This window comes from Typopeltis vanoorti, chromosome 1, assembly GCF_054136105.1.
Source record: "Typopeltis vanoorti isolate ZY-2024b chromosome 1, IOZ_Tvanoo_1.0, whole genome shotgun sequence".
NCBI lineage: Eukaryota > Metazoa > Arthropoda > Arachnida > Uropygi > Thelyphonidae > Typopeltis > Typopeltis vanoorti.
Window position 1 is genome coordinate 12,602,050 of NC_143549.1, and position 20,195 is coordinate 12,622,244.

The following is a 20,195-nucleotide window of genomic DNA, read 5'->3' on the forward strand; positions in this document are numbered from 1 at the left end:
CAAACCACTAATATTTTCACAGAAAATCACAAACATCCAAGCCTGTGGCAGGATTCAAACCCGCAGCCTTTTTTTTGTTTGTTTTTTTTAGCTGGAGAGCAGATACGCTAACCACTCAGCCAACCAGGGAGGTGTGTATACCCGACGAATGATAACGAAATCTGATAAGAAGAAGCCATTTACCATTACACACAATAAATGACCATAAAAGAAACTTCCAATATAATCCCAGATACCTTAACCAATTTGGGTTGGTCCAATTTGTTAAGGTAGCTGTTCTCCAATCAACAGACTAAGGATTACCACTGCAATAATTAAATTTGTGTTTTTATTACCCTGCTTTGATTTTGCTTTCTATATTTAATGTTTGAGAATGGTCAGCTGCCGTAACCCTCGGCTGCCACCATCTACTATATCTTATTTCTCATGCTCTATAGCAGTGGTTCTTAACCTTTATGAAGTCACGGAACACTTCTGATTATAAGAAAAATTTGGGGAACACCAAAAGCATTAGGGTCATAAAACTAACAATAAATATATGCATGGACTTGCCTTTTATAAAAATGGGACTTATTTTAATACGATACTTGAGCTTGTCGGCTTTTACAGATTAGCAATATCAGGTCTAATATGTGATATACCTACACTCATCTCTTTGTCTATATTAGTAAGTCTTTCACGATTTTTAGTGGTTAATATTGAGAAACCGAGCTAACCTCAAATATGATGTTGAAACTGTAACAAAATTTTCAGTGCCCTTGTGGAGGGAGCTCGGTATTCGGCTTGGACAAAAATCAAAAATTCCTCAAGAGTTATTTCAGAGAATTTAATTTTTAGAGTACGATCCTTTGACAAGGCAACTAATTGTTCTTCTTCTTGTAACAAAAATTCACAACTCAATGTATTAACTGTGCCAAATGGATTTCGTATCCAGTCATAATTGTATGTATTTAAAGAAGGAAAGTAACTTGAAATTTTTTCTTCCAATATTGTTAAATGTTCTGTTATAACGAAAATAATTCTCTCGACATTTTTATTATGATGCTGTATTTCTACTGTATTTTTTTTTTAATATATCTACTGTATATCTATTGTATTTTTTTTTCTGATAGTGGTTAGCATATCTGCTCTCCAGCCAAAAGGCTGCAGGTTCGAATCATGACGTGGGCATGGAGGTTTGTGATTGTCTGTGGAAATACTAGTGGTGGTGGTTGGCAATAGATGGCATTAGTGTCGTTGCTTTAAGTTGGTGGAGACAGAGTTGTAGAGTGTTCCCTCCCTCGATGAGTCTTTGGACTCCCTGGAGGTGACAAATAATAATATGTGGTTTTTCCGAAGAGATACTTTTTTCTGAAGAGCTGACAATTTGTAAGTGGACGTTAAAATATTTTCATTTTTCCCTTGGATACTTGTATTAATGCTATTTAAGTAATTAAAAATATCACTAAATATGCCATTTTAGCACACCAAATATCATTTTCAAGACATTTTTACAAAAACATCTGTATCTTCATTTTGAAAACAGGCCAGTAATTCATTCTTAAGTTCTAATATTCAGAATAGCATTTTACCCTCTGGATAATCATCTTATTTCAGTGTGCAAAAGCAAAGATTTGTACTTGGCTTCCATAGATATGTAAAGTTTTTTAAAAAGGCATGCTATGCTTTTAAAGGACTTGACTTGATGTAATTTACCGTCTTTACAACTTAGTTTAGTACAGGTTTTAATATTGCCGATAATGTTTTTGAAACTAGGGATTCTCTGTGCAAAAAACAGTGCATAGAGCTAATATTCGGATTTATTTTATTTGCAAGGATAACAAATCATTTAATAGAGCCATTGACCTATAAACGATATTCTATTGGTTAGAAGTCAATGCGCATAGCAGTCTTCAGTTGTTAGGATCAGAGTAGCCAATTACACTCAGAACTGTGTCATGTGACATCTTTTAATCGCAGAACACTTGTAACCAGCTCGCGGAACACAAGTGTTCCGGGGAACACCAGTTAAGAACCACTGCTCTATAGTCTAACAAATTCATTTGTTTTAAAGATCATGCCAGTTAGACTATATATTAAGTGTGAGAACATAAAATCTTAAATCAAAGACTAAGCACATATCGTTTATATTCCCCGCTTATATTATTTTTTCTTTAAACTAGTCGTGGTTTAAATATAATTCATATAAACTTCTATCTTATGCAGGTTCAAATTTTTTTTAAGATAGTGCATTGACGGAATCTATTGTTTATAAACCATTTAATTAAGTCAAACAGACTTAATTAAATGGTTTTCTTTCTACTCTAAACTTTCTTTCTACTCTAAACTTTAGTTCTAAGCTAACTCACAATCTAGCATAATATTAATTGAATATAAGACATATCTTGGTTATGCCTAATTCACCATTAACATATCTCATAAACATAGACACTTGACATATTCTTCTTGTTCAGTATTACAACTACTTACAGATTTTGTTCAGCAGACAGTCTTTCACATTAACCCTTTGTTCACACGTAATTTTTCTTCTTGTCTTTCTTTCCCCTTAATAATATATGCACGTAAACACAATAAAGATATTTAATTAACCAAATATTTCGGTCTGGAAATAGCAGACCATCTTCAGTGGCACTACAAGAACAGTTGTAAAAAAAATACAAGGTGGAATACTAACAATAGATCATTTAAAAATAGAACAAGCCACGTGATGTGATATCACTAAGTATTAAAGGGAATATTTTTAAGCAGAGACATGATTAAAATAAAGATATTAATTAATAATATTAAATAACATAAAATTAATATGAATTAATGAGTTATCCTGATTAGACTTTCCCAGATTTTTGATACAGATATACAGTCATTCCGATTCAGGTTAGGACGATGGAGTAAGGCCTCTACACTTTCTTTGAATAAACATTCAAATTTATAACGGGATCTAGGTAAGAGGCGAGTTTTTGACCAAAGGATGTTGTGGTTAGTTTCAATCCCGTGCTGAGCCAATCCAGATTTTTCAGGTTTGTTGTGATGAATGGAGGATTGATGTTCTTGGATTCTTTTTTCAAGAGAGCATCCAGTTTGTCCAAAATAGAAGAGATCACAGTTGCAGGGAATTTGATAAACTCCAGGAAGAGATATAGTTGAGCATGTCTTGTTGAGAAGGAAAATGGGAAGATAATTTGTTAATAGGTGAATACGTAGCTGTTAACTTATATTTCTTCAGAATTCCTGCGATAGGTTCTGAAATCCCGGAGATGTAAGGAATTGGAACTCGACATATTGAATCTTCATTGTTTTGTGGTGGATTATAAGAATCGAGAAGATGTTGGGTACTCTTTTCGGAAAAGCTATTGAGTTTCATGTGTTGTTGGATAGTAGAAAGTTCTTTCTGTAGAAAATTAGAAGTAGAACAATTAGTTTGGGCTCTTCTGATTAGATATTTTATGATTCCTGTTTTTTGACAAGGATAATGGGCTGATTCTTTAAGAATATAACGACCTGTGAACATTGGTTTACCGTAAACTGTAGTTGTAAGAGTATCTGAAGATGACTGGATGAGGAGAACGTCTAAAAAAGATAACTGGTTGTTTTCTTCCATTTCCATAGTAAACTTTATACGATGATGTAAGAAATTGATACTGTTTAAAAAAGAACAGTAAGGAGTCTTTGTTGCGTGGCCATACAGTAAAGATGTCATCTATATATCTTACCCAAAAGGATGGTTGAAGAAAAATAGATGAGAAGAGGACTTTTTCTAGATGTTCTAAATAAAAGTTGACTAAAGCAGGAGAGAGAGAGGACTTCCCATGGCTGTTCCTTCTACTTGGCTAAAATTTGTTTTGACATAAGAAATATCCAGAGTGTATTACGAAATCGAATAGTTTTATAATGTCTTCTGGAAAGATGTCAGCAAGTAATTTTAACGTCTCCTTGACAGGTACATTCGTATATAAAGATTCTATATGAATGGAAAAGTCTAATCAGGATAATGCATTAATTCATATTAATTTTATGTTATTTAATATTATTAATTAATATCTTTATTTTAATCATGTCTCTGCTTAAAAATATTCCCTTTAATATTTAGAGATATAACATCACACGGCTTGTTTTTTTTTAAATGATCTATTGTTAGTATTCCACCTTGTATTTTTTTTTTGAACTGTTCTTGTAGTGCCACTGAAGATGGTCTGCTATTTCCAGACCGAAATATTTGGTTAATTAAATATCTTTCTTGTAATTATAGTGAAGAGCCAAAGGCTTCAATTCAGCGACATGAACATATTTAAGTTAAGGGATATTATATCTCATATTGTTTCTTAGCCGAATAAGAAACTCAAAGAGTTTCATGCCGAATATAGAAACTATATAAAGTTCGGCAATTCCAATCGTAAGCAAATACCTGGATAGAGCAGCAACTGACCCTTGAAGGTAGTGCAAGCTGAGGCAACTCATAGAAAGGGTGGAGCAAGCTCTGATCACTATTCTTGATATTTACCCATAATATGAACTTAACTCTTAGGAGCTGTATTATTGTTCAACATTATGAGAGAAGGTCACTACCCAGACCAGTTTCAACCTTTTTTGAGGTCTCATCAGTGAGTAGATAGACCAAGTTAATACCAAGTTTGTAGCGAACAGAACTTGCATCCCTTCTATGAGAATTGCCAAGACTATAAGTTTCTTATTCGGCTAAGAAACAATATGGGATATAATATCCCTTAACTTAAATATCTTTCTTATGTTTACGTGCATATATTATTCAGTCTTTATGTCACAAGTATGCTTAAAATATCAAATTTCTTTCCACTTGCTGACATGTTCCTGTTTTCCTGCTAAATTTCTTCCTTGTCCAAGTTGTCAGCTATGCCTTTGCTTTATAGGACTCTTAACTTGGCTGCAATGTACAGCTCCTTCCCTTCAAGACAAGCGATACAATATTTCTTGCTTGGTGACGATCCCAGATAGAAGAATTAGACCTTACGATGCTTCTCTTTTAATTTCCAACAGCAAACTTGGTGTGATAATGACTTTGGTAAGCGAAAGCTTAGAAAACCCTCAGACAAAATTTCTTCCTGACGAATTGGCTTACATAGGCTCTGTTCTCCATTATGCACATGCCTCTCGAAAATGGTCACATATTTACCTTCGGACATGCTGCTGTCATTCTTCATGAGTTTTTGGAATTCTTTATCCATGGCAACTATGGTCCCGTATCAACTTCGGACACGATGAAGTCATTCTTCATGGGTCTAGAAATTTTCATCTATAGCAATTCTCAGAATTCTTCACTAATCTCAGCGTTAGACTTACTGATTTAACATTACTTAATAGCCTTACATGATGACATCATGCGCCACATTATTTTTACAAAGGTTCAATACAATATTATTACAGAAAAGATTATTTCAATCAAACAATTTAGCATTATTCTGAGTACATTCTCCTAAACAAAAAACCATATAAAATGAAAATAAGTTACGAAGTCACATATCATGAGAGATTTTACACCACTATGGATATAGACCTTAATTGTCTTTAGGTTTGAAGACGAATTTAATGACCTGATATGAAGCCATTGTCCCGTTTATTGGAGAACTAAAGTGTAATGAAAAAAATTTACTTTGATATCTGAAGTAGAATGGGCAAACTATGTAGCAAATTAAAAAAATAAAAAATAAATAAATAAATTATATTATGCTTGCTGAGAAAGTATATTCATGTTTTATCCTTTATCCAAATGTAAGCAAAGAAAGTTTGCAAGTGAAGTACATTTGCAACTTGGCTACTTGTATATAGAAGCTCAGGACATCACATTAATTGCCTTTGTATCCCATAATACAAAGCACATACTCTTTCAGACATATATAATGCTACGGAAAGGGCCACTAGAGAAGAGTTTCAACCATTATTGAGATTTCATCATTAGGAACTAGATGCAGAAGAGATACCAAGTTTAAATTAATGCAGAAGTAATATTTTTCATATACAACAGATGTATATCACCTTATTATTACAATTCTCTAGATTAGAGTTCATCACCATCATCATCAAATTCCTGATATGTACCCTCAAGGGGTGTGCAGGATATGATAGTACTACATGAAAAATTTACATCATTACTAACTTCCTATCTACAATTTTCCTACAAATCAGTCTATTACTTGTCAAGACCCCAACATTATCAGATCTTATATTTCTATCATCTAAGGCACTTTGTACCATATCAATCCACCTATATCTTGGTCTTCCTCTGGGTCGTTTTCCTGCCAACCTGGCAGAGAACACTTGTCTTTCCTTGCCCATTCTGTTTAAATGACCATACCACCTGAGATTAGCTCTGCTAATGCATTCCTGGATGCTGACAATGTCAAGTTCTTTCCCAATATCCTCATTTTTAATATGACATTGCCATTGATGCTATCTGTTCACGCCTCTAATCTTTCTCAGGACTCTCATATCTGCAGTTTATAGTCTTTGGTCAAGTGTTTTACTTCTGACCCAGCTCTCAGATCCATAAGTAAAAACTGGTTTGAGAACTGTCTTGTATACAGCTAATTTAGTGTTCTGACCAATTTCTCTCTTCTTCCATATGAATTTATTCAATTGGCTGCCTACATACCAGCTTTGTTGATTCTGCTGTCTATTTCCATATTTAATTTACCATCTTCAGTAAAAAGCATGCCTAAGTATCTGAAATGTTTAACTTGTTTCACAGGTTCCCCATTCACAACACAGTTGACATTTTCAACAATTCTACCTATTTTCATTGTCCTTTTACTGCTGACCTTCATACCATACCTATTACAACAGTTATTCAATTTAGTCAGGGAATCTTGCAAACTTGTAGCAGATTTATTTAGAAGTATAACATCGTCCGGATAAAGCAAAGAGCTGACATTAACATCTCCAATTTTGATATCATGTTTAATACCACTTTCCTTCATAATCCAAGGGGGGATAAGTTCCAAAACCATCAGCGGATACCTGAAACCACGGATAGTACCGAATCCTATACATGCTATGTTTTTCCCTATACATACATACATACTTATGATAAAGTTTAATTTATAAATTAGGCACAGTAAGAGATTAACAACAATAACTAATAATAAAATAGAACAATTATAACAATATACTGTAATAAATTATATGAATGTAATCTTAGCAACTTCAGCATACAATTTTTTCTTTCACCTTTTCAGTTAAAGGAAGCACTTTATGGCTTCTCTTTGCCAGCATCCTACTCGTGCACTTTAAGTAAAACAAGGTTTGCTTGAACACAAGCACTGCAACACCATAACAGTATATCTGATAACTGAGACAGCTACTAAATGATTAAAGGGCAAGTAGCGTTATACAGTACATCATGGATATGCTGGACAATGGGATGATTCATGTCCCAGGAAGGACGGTGCAAGATTTTGTCATGCTACTCAGAAGGGTGTGCAATTTAAAGCGAATGGATTGTTTATTTCTGGAATTTTCCATTTAATATTTTTGGACTGGAGTTGACTGCGGGTAACTGAAACCAGAAAGCAAAACAGTGGATAAGGGGGGGGGGGAAACCACTGCACAATTATATTAAGCTGCCAACTAAACAGAAATGTATCGAAAATTATTTTATTTATTGTTTTATTTTATTTTTTTTATTTGATAATTCTTCAGATTATTCAGTGTTCTGCAAATAACATCAGTAAAACAATAATAATTTTTAAATTTCTTTACCTTGAACTGCAATTCAGTTTGCAATGTTTGTAGTTGTCGCTGCAATTTTTCTTCATGTTCTTTATACTGTTCAATTTTCATTTGAACATTTTCTTCTCTTTCTAAGCGTTCTGAATCAAGTTCTCTTGATGTTTTCTCCAAAGATTTTTTGAGCATTTTAATTTGGCCTTCTTGTGCATACTGTTGTTCTTTCAGCAACTTGATCTAAAAACAATATATATAATTATTGTTATCATTACCATGACTAATTCCCATCAAACACCCAAGAATAACGATTCTTCCCTCCCACCAACCAATTTTATTAATATTATTTATTTTGTAATTTCCAGTATTAATGATGATATTATCCGTTATTCATTTTTCAAACTCACAAAGTCTTTGAAAAATGAATAACAGATAATACCATCATTAATAGTGGAAATTACAAAACAATAAATAAATAATGTACGTGCATTAAATAAAAGGGACTACATAATCATCAAATTCCTGACATTTACCCTCAAGAGGTGTACAGGATATTATGATAGTACTATATGAAAAACTTACATCATTACTAACTTCCTATTAACAATTTTCCTCCAAATCAATCTGTTACCTGTCAAGACCTCAAACATTATCAGATCTTATATTTCTGTCTTCTAAGGCACTTTTTTACTGTATTAGTCCACCTATATCTTTGTCTTCCTCTGGGTCTTACTCCTGCCATACTAGCAGAGAAAACACTTGCTTTGCTAATCTTTCCTCTCCCATTCTGTTTAAGTGACCATATCACCTGAAATTAGCTCTGCTAACACATTCCTGGATGCTAATAATGTTAAGTTCTTTCCTAATATCCTCGTTTTTAATATGATATTGTTATTGATGAAATCTGATCACACTCCTAATTGTTCTCAGGATGCTTTGCTGATTCTGTTATTTATTTACTAAAAATTGTGCCTAAGTACACGAAATGCTTTAATTGTTTTATAGGTTCTCCATTCATGATGCAGTTGATATTTTCAATGTTTCAGCCTATTTTCATCGTCTTTGTCTTGTTACTGCTGATTTTCATACCAAATTTATTACAACAGTTATTCAATTTAGTCAGGGAATCTTGGAGACTTCTACTGGATTTATTTAAAAGTATAATATCATCTGCATAAAGTAAAGATCTGAGATTAACATCTCCAATTTTAATATCAGGTTTAATACCACTTTCCTTCATAATGCGTTCCATATAGATAATGAATAGCAGAGGGGATAATTATTTAGGCTTAACTCTAAATATACTGAATGATTTTAATCACCTATAAAAAGAAAGAACAGAATAAAAAAAGTGTATTAGAAAATAATCACCAATATCAGCTTAGCCAGTATGGACAATACAAGGAGCACATGTAGTTTCAAACATGTTTGAATGTCAATCATCATATCAATAATTTGTTATTAGTCATTATAATCTGTTTGGATACTCCAAAGTGAAATGTAGTACACGTTGTGAAAAGATGGAAGATCAAAGTAAACAAACTGAAATCTCTCAACAGTGAACTAGAAAAGACCAAAGAAATAATCTGTTATAGCTGAAGGTTTTTTGCTATTTGTTTGTTAAAAAAATAGAAACGCTCTTAATACATATCGATGTAAGTATACACACACACACACACACACACACATCTTTATAGTGAACTAGCAGGGACAAAAGAAATAATTTGTTGTAGGCTTGCTATTTGTTTACTAATTAGTTCAGGACACAAGAATACATACAGGATTTGAAATCTAAAGTGATCATAATTTTATTTTGAGCAAGATAAAATTGAATTTCTTATTTTTTGATGAGAAATTGAGAAATTAAGAAAATTTAAAATGAATTAAAGTTCAGCAGCTTTCAGAAATGAATTATAGAGTCAAGTACATAATTGGTTTTTGAACATCATACAAGAAAAGATGAAAGAGGTTGAAAACAAAAATGAAACATCAATGGCAAGTCCTGAAGAACACAATTTATTCAGGCAGAAAGGCATGTGATGAGGTGGTGTGCAAGGATAGAAAATTCAGACCTCCATGGGGGATTCAGAAAAGTAGAAAAGTAAAGGAAAGAAGAAAGCATATCAAATGTTTCTGGCAAGTAAGTAAGCTATTCAGGACACAAAGAGAGTATACAGTAAAATGTAAAAAAGTGAAGAAACGTAAAGGAGTCATAGGAAGAGTTTGATAAGAACATAGCAAATATATGTATTATGTATTATCAGGAAGGCAGCAAAAAATTTTGGAGACTATTGAAAAAGCTTAGAAATGGAGGAGAGAGTACTATAAAAGGAATCAAAGATGATAATGAAAATTGAAGATAAAGATATTCTAGATATATGGAGTAATTCCTTTGAACGACTGCTAAATGAAATGACAGCACTATGATAGAAAACACACAAAAGGAATGCGATCAGGAATATAATATCAACTTGAAGTCGAAAAAGCTATCAAAAATCTGGATGTGGAAAGACAGTCGGAGCAGATGATAAAAGAACCAATGTTCTGTGTCAAAAACCAATTATAACTTATGGATCTGACAAGTGGCTTAGAAATAACACATTTGATAAAAAAAGACTGGAGACTACAGATATGGGAGTTAAAAATATTAAGGGAGTGAATATTATCATATCATCAAATTCCTGCCATGGACCCTCAAGGGATGTACAGGATATGATAGTGCTACATGAAAAATTTACATCATTACTAACTTCCTATCTACAATTTTCCTCCAAATCAATCTGTTACTTGTCAAGACTAAAACATTATCAGATCTTATATTTCTATAGTCTAAGGCACACTGTACCATATCAATCCACCTATATCTTGGTCTTCCTCTGAGTTGTTTTCCTGCCAACCTGGCAGACAACACTTGTTTGGCTAATCATTCCTCGCCCATTCTGTTTAAATGACCATACCATCTGAGATTAGCTATGCTAACACATTCCTGGATGCTGATAATATCAAGTTCTTTCCTAATATCCTCATTTTTAATATGATATTGCCATTGATATTGCCATTGATATTGATAATACGATATTGCCATCTGTTCACACCTATAATCTTTCTCAGGACTCTTATATCTGCGGTCTCTAGTCTTTGGGTCAAGTGTTTTACTTCTGACCCATCTCTCAGATCCATAAGTTAAAACTGGTTTGAACACTCTCTTGTATAGCTAATTTAGTGTTCCGATTAATTTCTTCTTTATTCCATATGAATTTATTCAACTGACTTCCTATTTTTAATAAAATTTAATAAAAGTTAAAATAAAATTAAGATTACCACCTAAATGGCTACAAGTAACAAGAACAGAAAGAAAAATTAAAACATATGTTTATAAAACTAGACTGTTGAATGACACAAATGTACAATGGCTATATGAACAAAGAATTAACCAATATCTAGATAAAATAAAACAAAATGAAGAAACAGAAATAGAATGGCTTAATATAAAAATTATACTAAATGCAGCAGCAAATAAAAGCTTAGGAAAGACCAAAAAATTCAATAAAAGAAAAAAACTGAAGATCTGGGATGATACAATCAAAGAAATAATCAAAAAGAAAAAAGAAGCCTATCACAAATGGTTAAGCAGTAAAAGATTAGAAGATGAAATAGAATATAAAAGAATAAGAGCCATAGCTAAAAGAGAAGTAAGAAAAAGACATAGAGAATCATGGAATAAATTTGTTTCTAATTTAGAACATGATTTATATAAAAGAAGACCCAATGTATATAAGATTTTGAAACACCTAAATGCAGATACCAAAGAAAACATAAAATTAAACACTGAATTGAAATTAGAAGAATTTCATAAATTACTACACAGAACTGTGGACAGACAAATATTTTAAAAAAGACAACTGGCAAACAATTAACGAAAATGAAAAGGAAATAACTGAAGAAGAATTAGAAATCAGCCTGAAAGAAACAAGAAACGGAAAATCACCTGGAGAAGATAAGCTAGGTTCAGAACTATATAAATACGCAGGAACAAGATTCAAAGAAAGACTCTTATTATTTTTAAATAAAATTTACTCAACTGGTATCCCCCCAATAGAATGGAAAAAAGCAATTGTAATTCCTATCTTTAAGAAAGGTAATAGAGATGACCCTAAAAACTATAGAGGTATCAGTATACTAAATTCCTGTTACAAAATATATAGCAGAATCTTAAATAACAAACTAATGAAATATAACAAAAACTTTATTCTAGAGGTACAGAATGGATTTAGAAAAGGATGATCATGTATAGACCCAGCCTTTTGCCTAAAATTAATAGTAGAGAAAAGAAGAGAATATAATTTGGAAACACATATTGCATTTATTGACTTTGAAAAAGCATTTGACAAAGTTAAAAGAAACATATTATTTAACATATTAAAAGAAAGACAAATACCAAATAATATCCTAAAAGCTATCACAAGTATATACGAAAATAATCAAATACAAATAAGATTAAATCACGAGCTATCATATAAGAGAGAGATAAACCAAGGGGTCCGTCAGTGATGTCCCCTATCAGCAACTCTTTTTAATATCTACTTAAATGAAATAATAATAAAATGGAGTAAAAATTTACATCAATGAATTAAACTTTCATCTACAGTTAACTTAAACACTATCCTCTTTGCAGACAACTAAATAATAATTACAAATTCTGAAGATAACTTACAGAAAGCTATTTTAGATCTAAATGAGATATCCAAAGATTATGTTATGATAATATCGTCAGAAAAATCAAAAACTATGGCCTTTAAAGGACAAGATCCAGCAAGAACTAAAATACTAATAGATAACAAGATCTTAGAACAGGTGAATTCATTTAACTACCTAGGATGTATGATCACATATGAAAATGAAAAAGATATAAACATAAAAATTGCAAAATATTTAAAAATAACAGGTGTAATTAACTCTATATTTAAACCAAACCTAGTTCAAAAACAAACCAGGCTAAAAGTATACAATACTTTAGCCCTACTGGTCTTAATGTATGGAAGTGAAATCTGGACAATAAAACAAAAAGACAAACAAAGATTAACAACAGCAGAAATGAAATTTATGAGAAAAACTGCAAAGTATACCCTATTTGATCACAAAAGAAACGAAGATATTATGAAAGAATTAAACCAAGAACCAGTAATAGAAAAAATTAAAAAATATAAACACAAATGGATGGAACACGTTCAAAGAATGAAAACAAAAAGATTACCAAAACAAGCCTTAAAGTACAAGCCATTAGGAAAAAGAAAACCAGGACGTCCTCTTAAACGATTCAACGATGACTTCTAAAGCCGGAACAGGCAATGCTAGGCCTAAATCCTTGATACGTATGATGATGATGACTTCCTACCAGCTTTGTGATTCTGTTGTCCATTTTCATATTTAATATACTATCTTCACTAAAAACTGTGCCTGAGTAGCTGAAATGTTTTACTTGTTCCACAGGTTTTCCGTTCACAACGCAGTTGACATTTTTAACAATTCTGCCTATTTTCATTGTCTTTGTATTGCTGACCTTCATACCATATCCATTTAAATAGTTATTCAATTTAGTCAGGGAATCTTGCAGACTTATAGCAGATTTATTTATAAATATTTATTTATTTATAGAAGTATAACATCATCTGCATAAAACGAAGAGCTGACATTAACATCTCCAATTTTGATATCATGCTTTCCTTCATAATGTGATCCATATAGATAATGAATAGCAGAGGGGATAATGTACATCCTTGTCTCACACCATATTTAACATTAAACCATCTTCCTGTACTTACTTCAATTCTAACTGCTGACCAACTCAAACACAGACTAAGCATTGATTGATATAATGCCCAATTGACACCATATAACTGTAGCGTATTGAATAGCTTCTCTCTTGGCACCTTGTCATATGCCTTTTCCAGATCGACAAAACCTAAATACAGATCTTTGTTATATTCCCATGATTTCTCCACTAGTTGTCATAAAGTGAAGATCTGATCCTGACAGCCTCTATTTGGCTTGAATCCAGCTTGTTCTTCACCAAGCATTTCTTCCACAATTCTTCTCAACCATTTCTTAAGAAAGGTCAGCAATTCTCACATTCAGTTTTATTTCCCTTTTTATATATGGGTACTATGAGAGCTCTACTCCAATCATCAGGAATTCGTCCCTCTGTCCAGACCTTCAGAACTATGCAGTGCAACCACTGTAAGAGTTTTATACCACCATACTTCAGCATTTCTAGTCGAATATCATCTACTCCTGTGTATCTTTCCACGTTTCAAGCCTTTCATGGCTTTTTTTACTTCAAGTATGGATATGTATTCCTGACTGTATGCCTGTTGAGTGTTTTTTACCACTGTGCTCTCACTGCTTGTTTCATTTAGCAATTTTTCGAAGTAATTACTCCATACTTCAAGGATATCATCTTCTTCTGATTTCATGTCACCTTTATCATCTCTAACTCCTTTTACAGCGCGCTTTCCTCCATTCTTAAGCTTCATCAACAACCTCCAGAATATTTTGCCACCTTCTTGATATTTATTTTCAATGTTCTTGTCAAAGTCCTCCCATGACTTTTGTTTAGCTAGTTTTACATGGTGTTTTGCTTTCTTACATTTGTCTCTGTATTCTCTAAGAGCAGAAGCTGATTTATTTGCCAGGAACTTTTGATATGCTTTCTTCTTTAACTTCCTGTGTCCACCATGGAGTTATGATTTTTCTATCCTTGCAGACAACCTCACCACATGCCTCTCTGGCTGAATCAATCAGGGTTTTCTTCAAGGCTTGCCACTGAATCTCCAAGGTTTGGTTCCTGTTCTCAAACACTTTCATTTTTTCTTCAATAATCTTTGTGTATTTTAGTCTACAGTTCACATCTGAGAGCTGCTCAACTTTTATTCACTTTAAAACTTTCTTACGTTCATTCTTGTCAATATGAAATTCAATTTCATATTGAATGCTCATGACTAAATAGTGATCACTTCCAGTTTCAAATCCTCTGTACACTCTGGTGTCCTGCACCAGGGAGAAAACATCACTATCAACAATACATAGTCAATGAGACTTTCCTTATTCCTTGTCTCTTCTCTCCATGTGAATTTGTGCACATTTTTATGTTGGAACATGGTGTTAGTAATAACCAGTCCATGTCCTGAGCAGAAATCCAGCAGGTTACCTTGATGGACCTATGATTTCAGTCAGGATTTCTCCATGATTGCAGGTCATAAAGAGTCCAGTTATTCCTGTCTTGGGCCTTTCTTCTCTATTTTCTTCCGACTTTCTTAATCATTGTGTCTTCTCACCTTAAGGCTGTTCTTCCAGATTTTCTTTTGGTATCTCTCGGATACCAGTTTGTAACTCTGACTGTCCATCTGTTGTCTCTCATTCTGGCGAGATGTCCTGCCCATCTTCTTTTGCTGTTGTAGATTGCTTTTATTATGTCCGTGAATCCAGACTTCTTCCTGATTTCTGTGTGTCTTACGGGGTCTATTTTGTTTATATTATTGCACATTCTTCTTTCTATTGCACATTGAGTTGTTATTAAGCTTTGTTCTTCTTTTAAAATTGTGTTCCATGTTTTACTGCCATAAGTTAATGCTTGTAAGATGTGACTATTGAAAAGATGGGCTCTTATTTGTATATCTATGTTTTGGTTGGTAATTATTGATTTTATTTGGTTGAAGGCTATCCAAACAGCTCTTTTTCTCCTTGCTATTTCATTTGATATATCATTATTCATTTTATGGACTGGCCGAGGTAGATGTATTCTTCAACTTTTTCAATGGTGCGAAATTCTAGAGTGATTGCATGATCTTTACAGTATTTGTTTTTCATCCATCTTGTTTTGTCCGGGTGTATTTCCAATCCAATTTTTTGGCAGTTTTGGCTTATGTTATTCAGCATTGATTCTAAGAGTTTGGGTGAGTGAGATATTAATACCACATCATCGGCAAATAATAGGATATTTAACATTTCACCATCAATGTTTATTCCATGTTTCATGTCAATTTTTCGAATGATGCTGTCCAGAGTAGATGTGAAGAGATTAGGTGATAAGACATCACCCTGATGTACTCCTCTACTTAAGTTAATTGTAATTGGGTGATTGAAAAGGGCGATATTTGATGTGCCTTCTTTGTTGATATCTTTTATGAGTTGGAAGTATGCTTTTTCTACGCCTTGTTCTATTAAAGCTTGAAATACTGCGTTATGGTCAACAGTGTCAAATTCCTTTTTAAAATCTATAAAAAGAAGACAAAGTGGGATCTGGTATTCTCTGCATCTTTCTGTTAGCTGAGTAATAGTTTGAATGTGATCTATTGTTGAAAAGCCTTTTTTGAAACCAGTCTGTTCTTTGCAGCTATTTTCATTGATGGAGGTTTGTATTCCGTTTAGGATGACTCTGGCGAATATTTTATGTGTGCGCGATAATAGACAGATGGGTCTGTAGTTACTGATGTCTTCTTTATTACCTTTTTTATGCAGAATTATGGTCTTTGATGTTTTCCATTCAGTGGGTACTTTCCTTAATTGTATATATCGGGTAATGCTCTTTAAAGCTTTCTGCTAAAGCTTTAAAGAGTATTTGTCAACCCATTTTTAATTCATTAGATTTTATACCGTCAATTCCTGGTGATCGATCATTTTTCATATGGTGGATAGCCATTTTTACTTCTTCAGGTAGGACAGATGGTATTTCCAAATTTTCCAAATTTTTGTCTGGTACTGGAGATGTGATTACTTGTTTAGATGAGTAAAGGTTCTCATAAAACGATTTTACTATTTTTTCCATTTCACCTCTATTTGTGTGTCTGTTTCCTTGATTGTCTATGAAGGCAGACGGTAGTGGTTGCTTTAGATTTATTTCTTTTTCTACTTTTTTTTTTTAGGCTACTGCAGAGCCTAGCTGCTTCTGCCAATTTTGTTGTTCTATATATGCCATAGTCGTCTTTGATATTCTGTCTCAATTGTTTACAAATAATTTTATATTCTAGATGGTCTTTTCCTGTATCTTTCAGTATTCTTCTTTTCTTCAATAGTTCTATTGTTCTTGCTGATAGGCATTCCCTGGTCTTAGGATGAAGTTCATACAAGGTTCTTTCTTTGCAGTTCATTAATTGATTGTTAAAGTTAGTTAAATCTTCTTCTATGTCATTTTTTAATTTCCAGTCAGTTTCGTCCACATTTTTTCTAAATTCTTCTGGGTTTATCTGTTTTGAGTGTTTTTATATGGTTGGACTGTGCTCGTATGCGTTCTTCATTTTTTTTGTGTATTTTAAGGGTGGCTCTTATTGGATGGTGGTCTGATTGAATGTTGCAGTAGGTTTTCCCAATGACTTCAACATTTTTTATTATTCTTTTGCAATCAGTTAGAATGAAATCAATTTCATTTCTTGTCTCTCCATTTGGAGATCGCCAAGTCCATCTTTTTCCAGTTCTCTTTTTAAAGAAACTATTCATAATGTAGAGCCTTTCTGCTTCTACAAATTCAGCCAGGAGTTCACCTCATTCATTTCTTTCCCCTTCCCCCACGATCCAATGTATTTTTCTTCAATAAATCCTGTACCAATCTTTGCGTTGAAATCTCCACACACTATTGTGTATGTTGTTTTTTTAGTAATGTTTCTCATAGGTGTTCATAGAAATTTTCTATTTCTTCTTCATCAGCTGTTGAGGCGGGTTCGTAGGCTACTATTATTTTTATTGTTATGGATTCTCCAAGTTTTAATTTTAGTGTTCCTAGTCGTTCAGAATGAATTGTGCAAGAAATAATATTTTTCGTTAGCTTTTCATTTATGAAGCCAACTCCTCCAGCCCTTGTAGCATTATCTGAAGCTCCCAGGAAAATTTGGTAGCCATTGTTCCATTTTGCTGTTAATTCAGAGCTTCTTCGGGTTTCACAAATAGCAAGGACATCAAACTTTACATTTTGCAGTTCTCGAAAGCAGGAAATCAATATGGGGTCAGAAGATAGAGTTCGAGTGTTGAAGGAACCAATAAACAGGGTTGGATTTCCAGATGGTGGTGTTAAATTGTGAATGAAGCTATGTTATGTAATTTATTTTTTTTCATTCACATTTAACATTGCTTATTAAATATTAATCATGACTTATATAAAATTATTTATTATTCCTTAATTGAGAATTACTAAATAAATATTTAATTAAAACCTGACCTATTATTAGTTTATAAAATAATAAAATGTATAGAATTTTGTATAACCAAATATATATGGTGTAACGTAAAGTGTTATTTTATATTTAACTGTATACGTAATCAATAAGTTGAAGAAGTAGCTTAAATATTCTGTTGTTCTTATTTGAGAAATATTTAATGTTATGTAATCACTCATGTAGTAGTAGTAATAGACCATACATTACATTAGCGAAATGTTTACGTTTAGTCTATTGTCATGGAGACGCACGCGTAAACAACCACGAGTGGAGAAGAACGTGGCGTTCGAACGTAAGGTGGGAGTGAAGGTCAGATAGGGAGATATAGAGAGGGGAGTGAAGGTCATAGATAAGGGGGATATAGAGAAGAATTATTAAGAGTGAGGAGAAAGTTTTGCGGAACCAAGATTATATAATCCTCAGGGCAGAAATTTATGAGTATAGTGTTCGGAAGTGAACCTATAAGTAGTGAAACATAAAGTTTAATGTTATAAGCGAAATCTGCTGTTGTTATGAAGAAAGGTTGATACCGTAATCAGATGAAAGGAAACTGGACAGTCAATGCGAAAATTCTGATTAGTTCTAGTTAATCTGGATTACGATTAAATTCTATGTTGCCCTAGGAAAAGGTTATATTGATTACTTGGAGAAAAGTGAACAAGAAAAGATATCAGTACCTAATTACTGTTGTTTCGAATAGTGAAGTGCGACTTACAGTAATACAGTTTAAACTATGGAGAATATTTGTTATGTGTATTCCGCTAACGTTAATTAAGTTAATTCATAAGTGCTCTCTCAATAATTTGATGTGTTGAAGAATTTGTCTGGTAAGAGTAGTTGTATAAGTTTCTCTATTCTAGCATTAACTGTAATATACCTCCGATGCTCAAGGTCCGGGAATATATTTGCTTGGAATATAGCTTACGTAGTTTATTGCCTGCTGTGAATATAAACATTGAGCTGATAGATTTGTGAAGACTGAATAAGATGTGAAATTGTTATATTAACTTGAGATAAGAAGATTTGTGTATTTGAGACTGTGAATAGTATATGAAAATTAGAACATTGAATTAGCATCAGTGACCTAAGAAGATGTGTTAAGTTAATTGTATAGTTCCATTTTAAAACAGAGTTCTTGTATTTGTTAACCATATCATATATTAAATGTTTTATTTTGTTGATCTAAATATTGTGTTTGCCTGAATTCCTTATTATTGCACCGTTCATAAATATTCGAATCTTGCGGGAACCCCAAGTAAAAATGATAATAGATGATTTGGCCTAATGAGATGACTGCTAACTTAATTTAGAACTGATCCTACTATTTATATAGACTAATCTAAGAATAGGGTGGCGCAGTATAAATATAAATTTCCCTACTTTTGGATCGGTGATCATTTCGTAATTAGTTGTATTATTCATAAAAGTGACTTGAATCTAGATGGTAATTTAGAACACGACAGAAAAAAGTCGTCACGACAGTGGTCTACCTTCCTCTGTGAGATTCTTAGCACCCCCCCCCCACACACACACAGACACACACAAACTCTTGCAGATTTCTCACCACCACCTTGGTGGGATTGCAAAGAGTCATGCAGGACTGGGGGCCTTTTTTTCTTCTACTTGCTGGCATCTTTACAGTGGTCTACAGCACTTCTCCTGACCATGGTTCTGAAGTGTGCCTTTGGTCCACGGCTCCTTATTCGTTATTCGGAGCTGCCCGCTTGGGCTTCCCTCATCCACCACCCGAGGGATGCCCTTGGTAGGGGTGAGGTCTCCCCAAAGAATCCAACAGGTATTTGCCATTATTATTAGCTTTGCTCTTTTCTCCAAATTTTCTGAAAATATTTTTGTATGTCTCACAATCATTTCCTACTCTGCTATTTAGATCCTCAACAAGGACCAACTTTTCCTTTTTCATTGTGTCAGCTGCTGTATATAAATCCTCAAAAAATTCCTCCACTTCTACCTTGATAGAACCTTCTATGGGATTATAGGCACAAATAATCTCATTGTCCAGTTCCCCATTCTCATATTTGCCCACATCACTCTACTTGAGACTGCCTGCCATTCAAGAAGATTAGCATCATATTTAGTGTTGAATACTATGGCTACTACTTTTCCTTGATTGTCATTGCCTGAATATAACATTTTGTATTTATTGCTCAGAAAGATCTCACCAGTTTTGGTCTTTTTTGTTTCAGTCACCCTTATTATGTCGATCTGGTACTTATCTAATTCCTCAGCTAGCTCCATTTCTTTGCCATTCAGGCTTCTTATGTTGATAATACCCATCTT

General features: G+C 33.2%; 1 protein-coding gene across 4 annotated transcripts in view; it reads right to left on the bottom strand.

The window, feature by feature from the left end:
* The window catches only part of LOC150109791 (uncharacterized), a 342,753-nt gene that overhangs the window by 274,606 nt on the left and 47,952 nt on the right, over positions 1-20,195 (bottom strand). For all 4 annotated transcript variants that reach the window (XM_090411378.1, XM_090411294.1, XM_090411217.1 and 1 more), the window contains one exon: positions 7,729-7,932. In XM_090411378.1, coding sequence (XP_090267504.1) covers positions 7,729-7,932 — 204 coding nt within the window. The remainder of the gene's footprint in view (positions 1-7,728; positions 7,933-20,195) is intronic.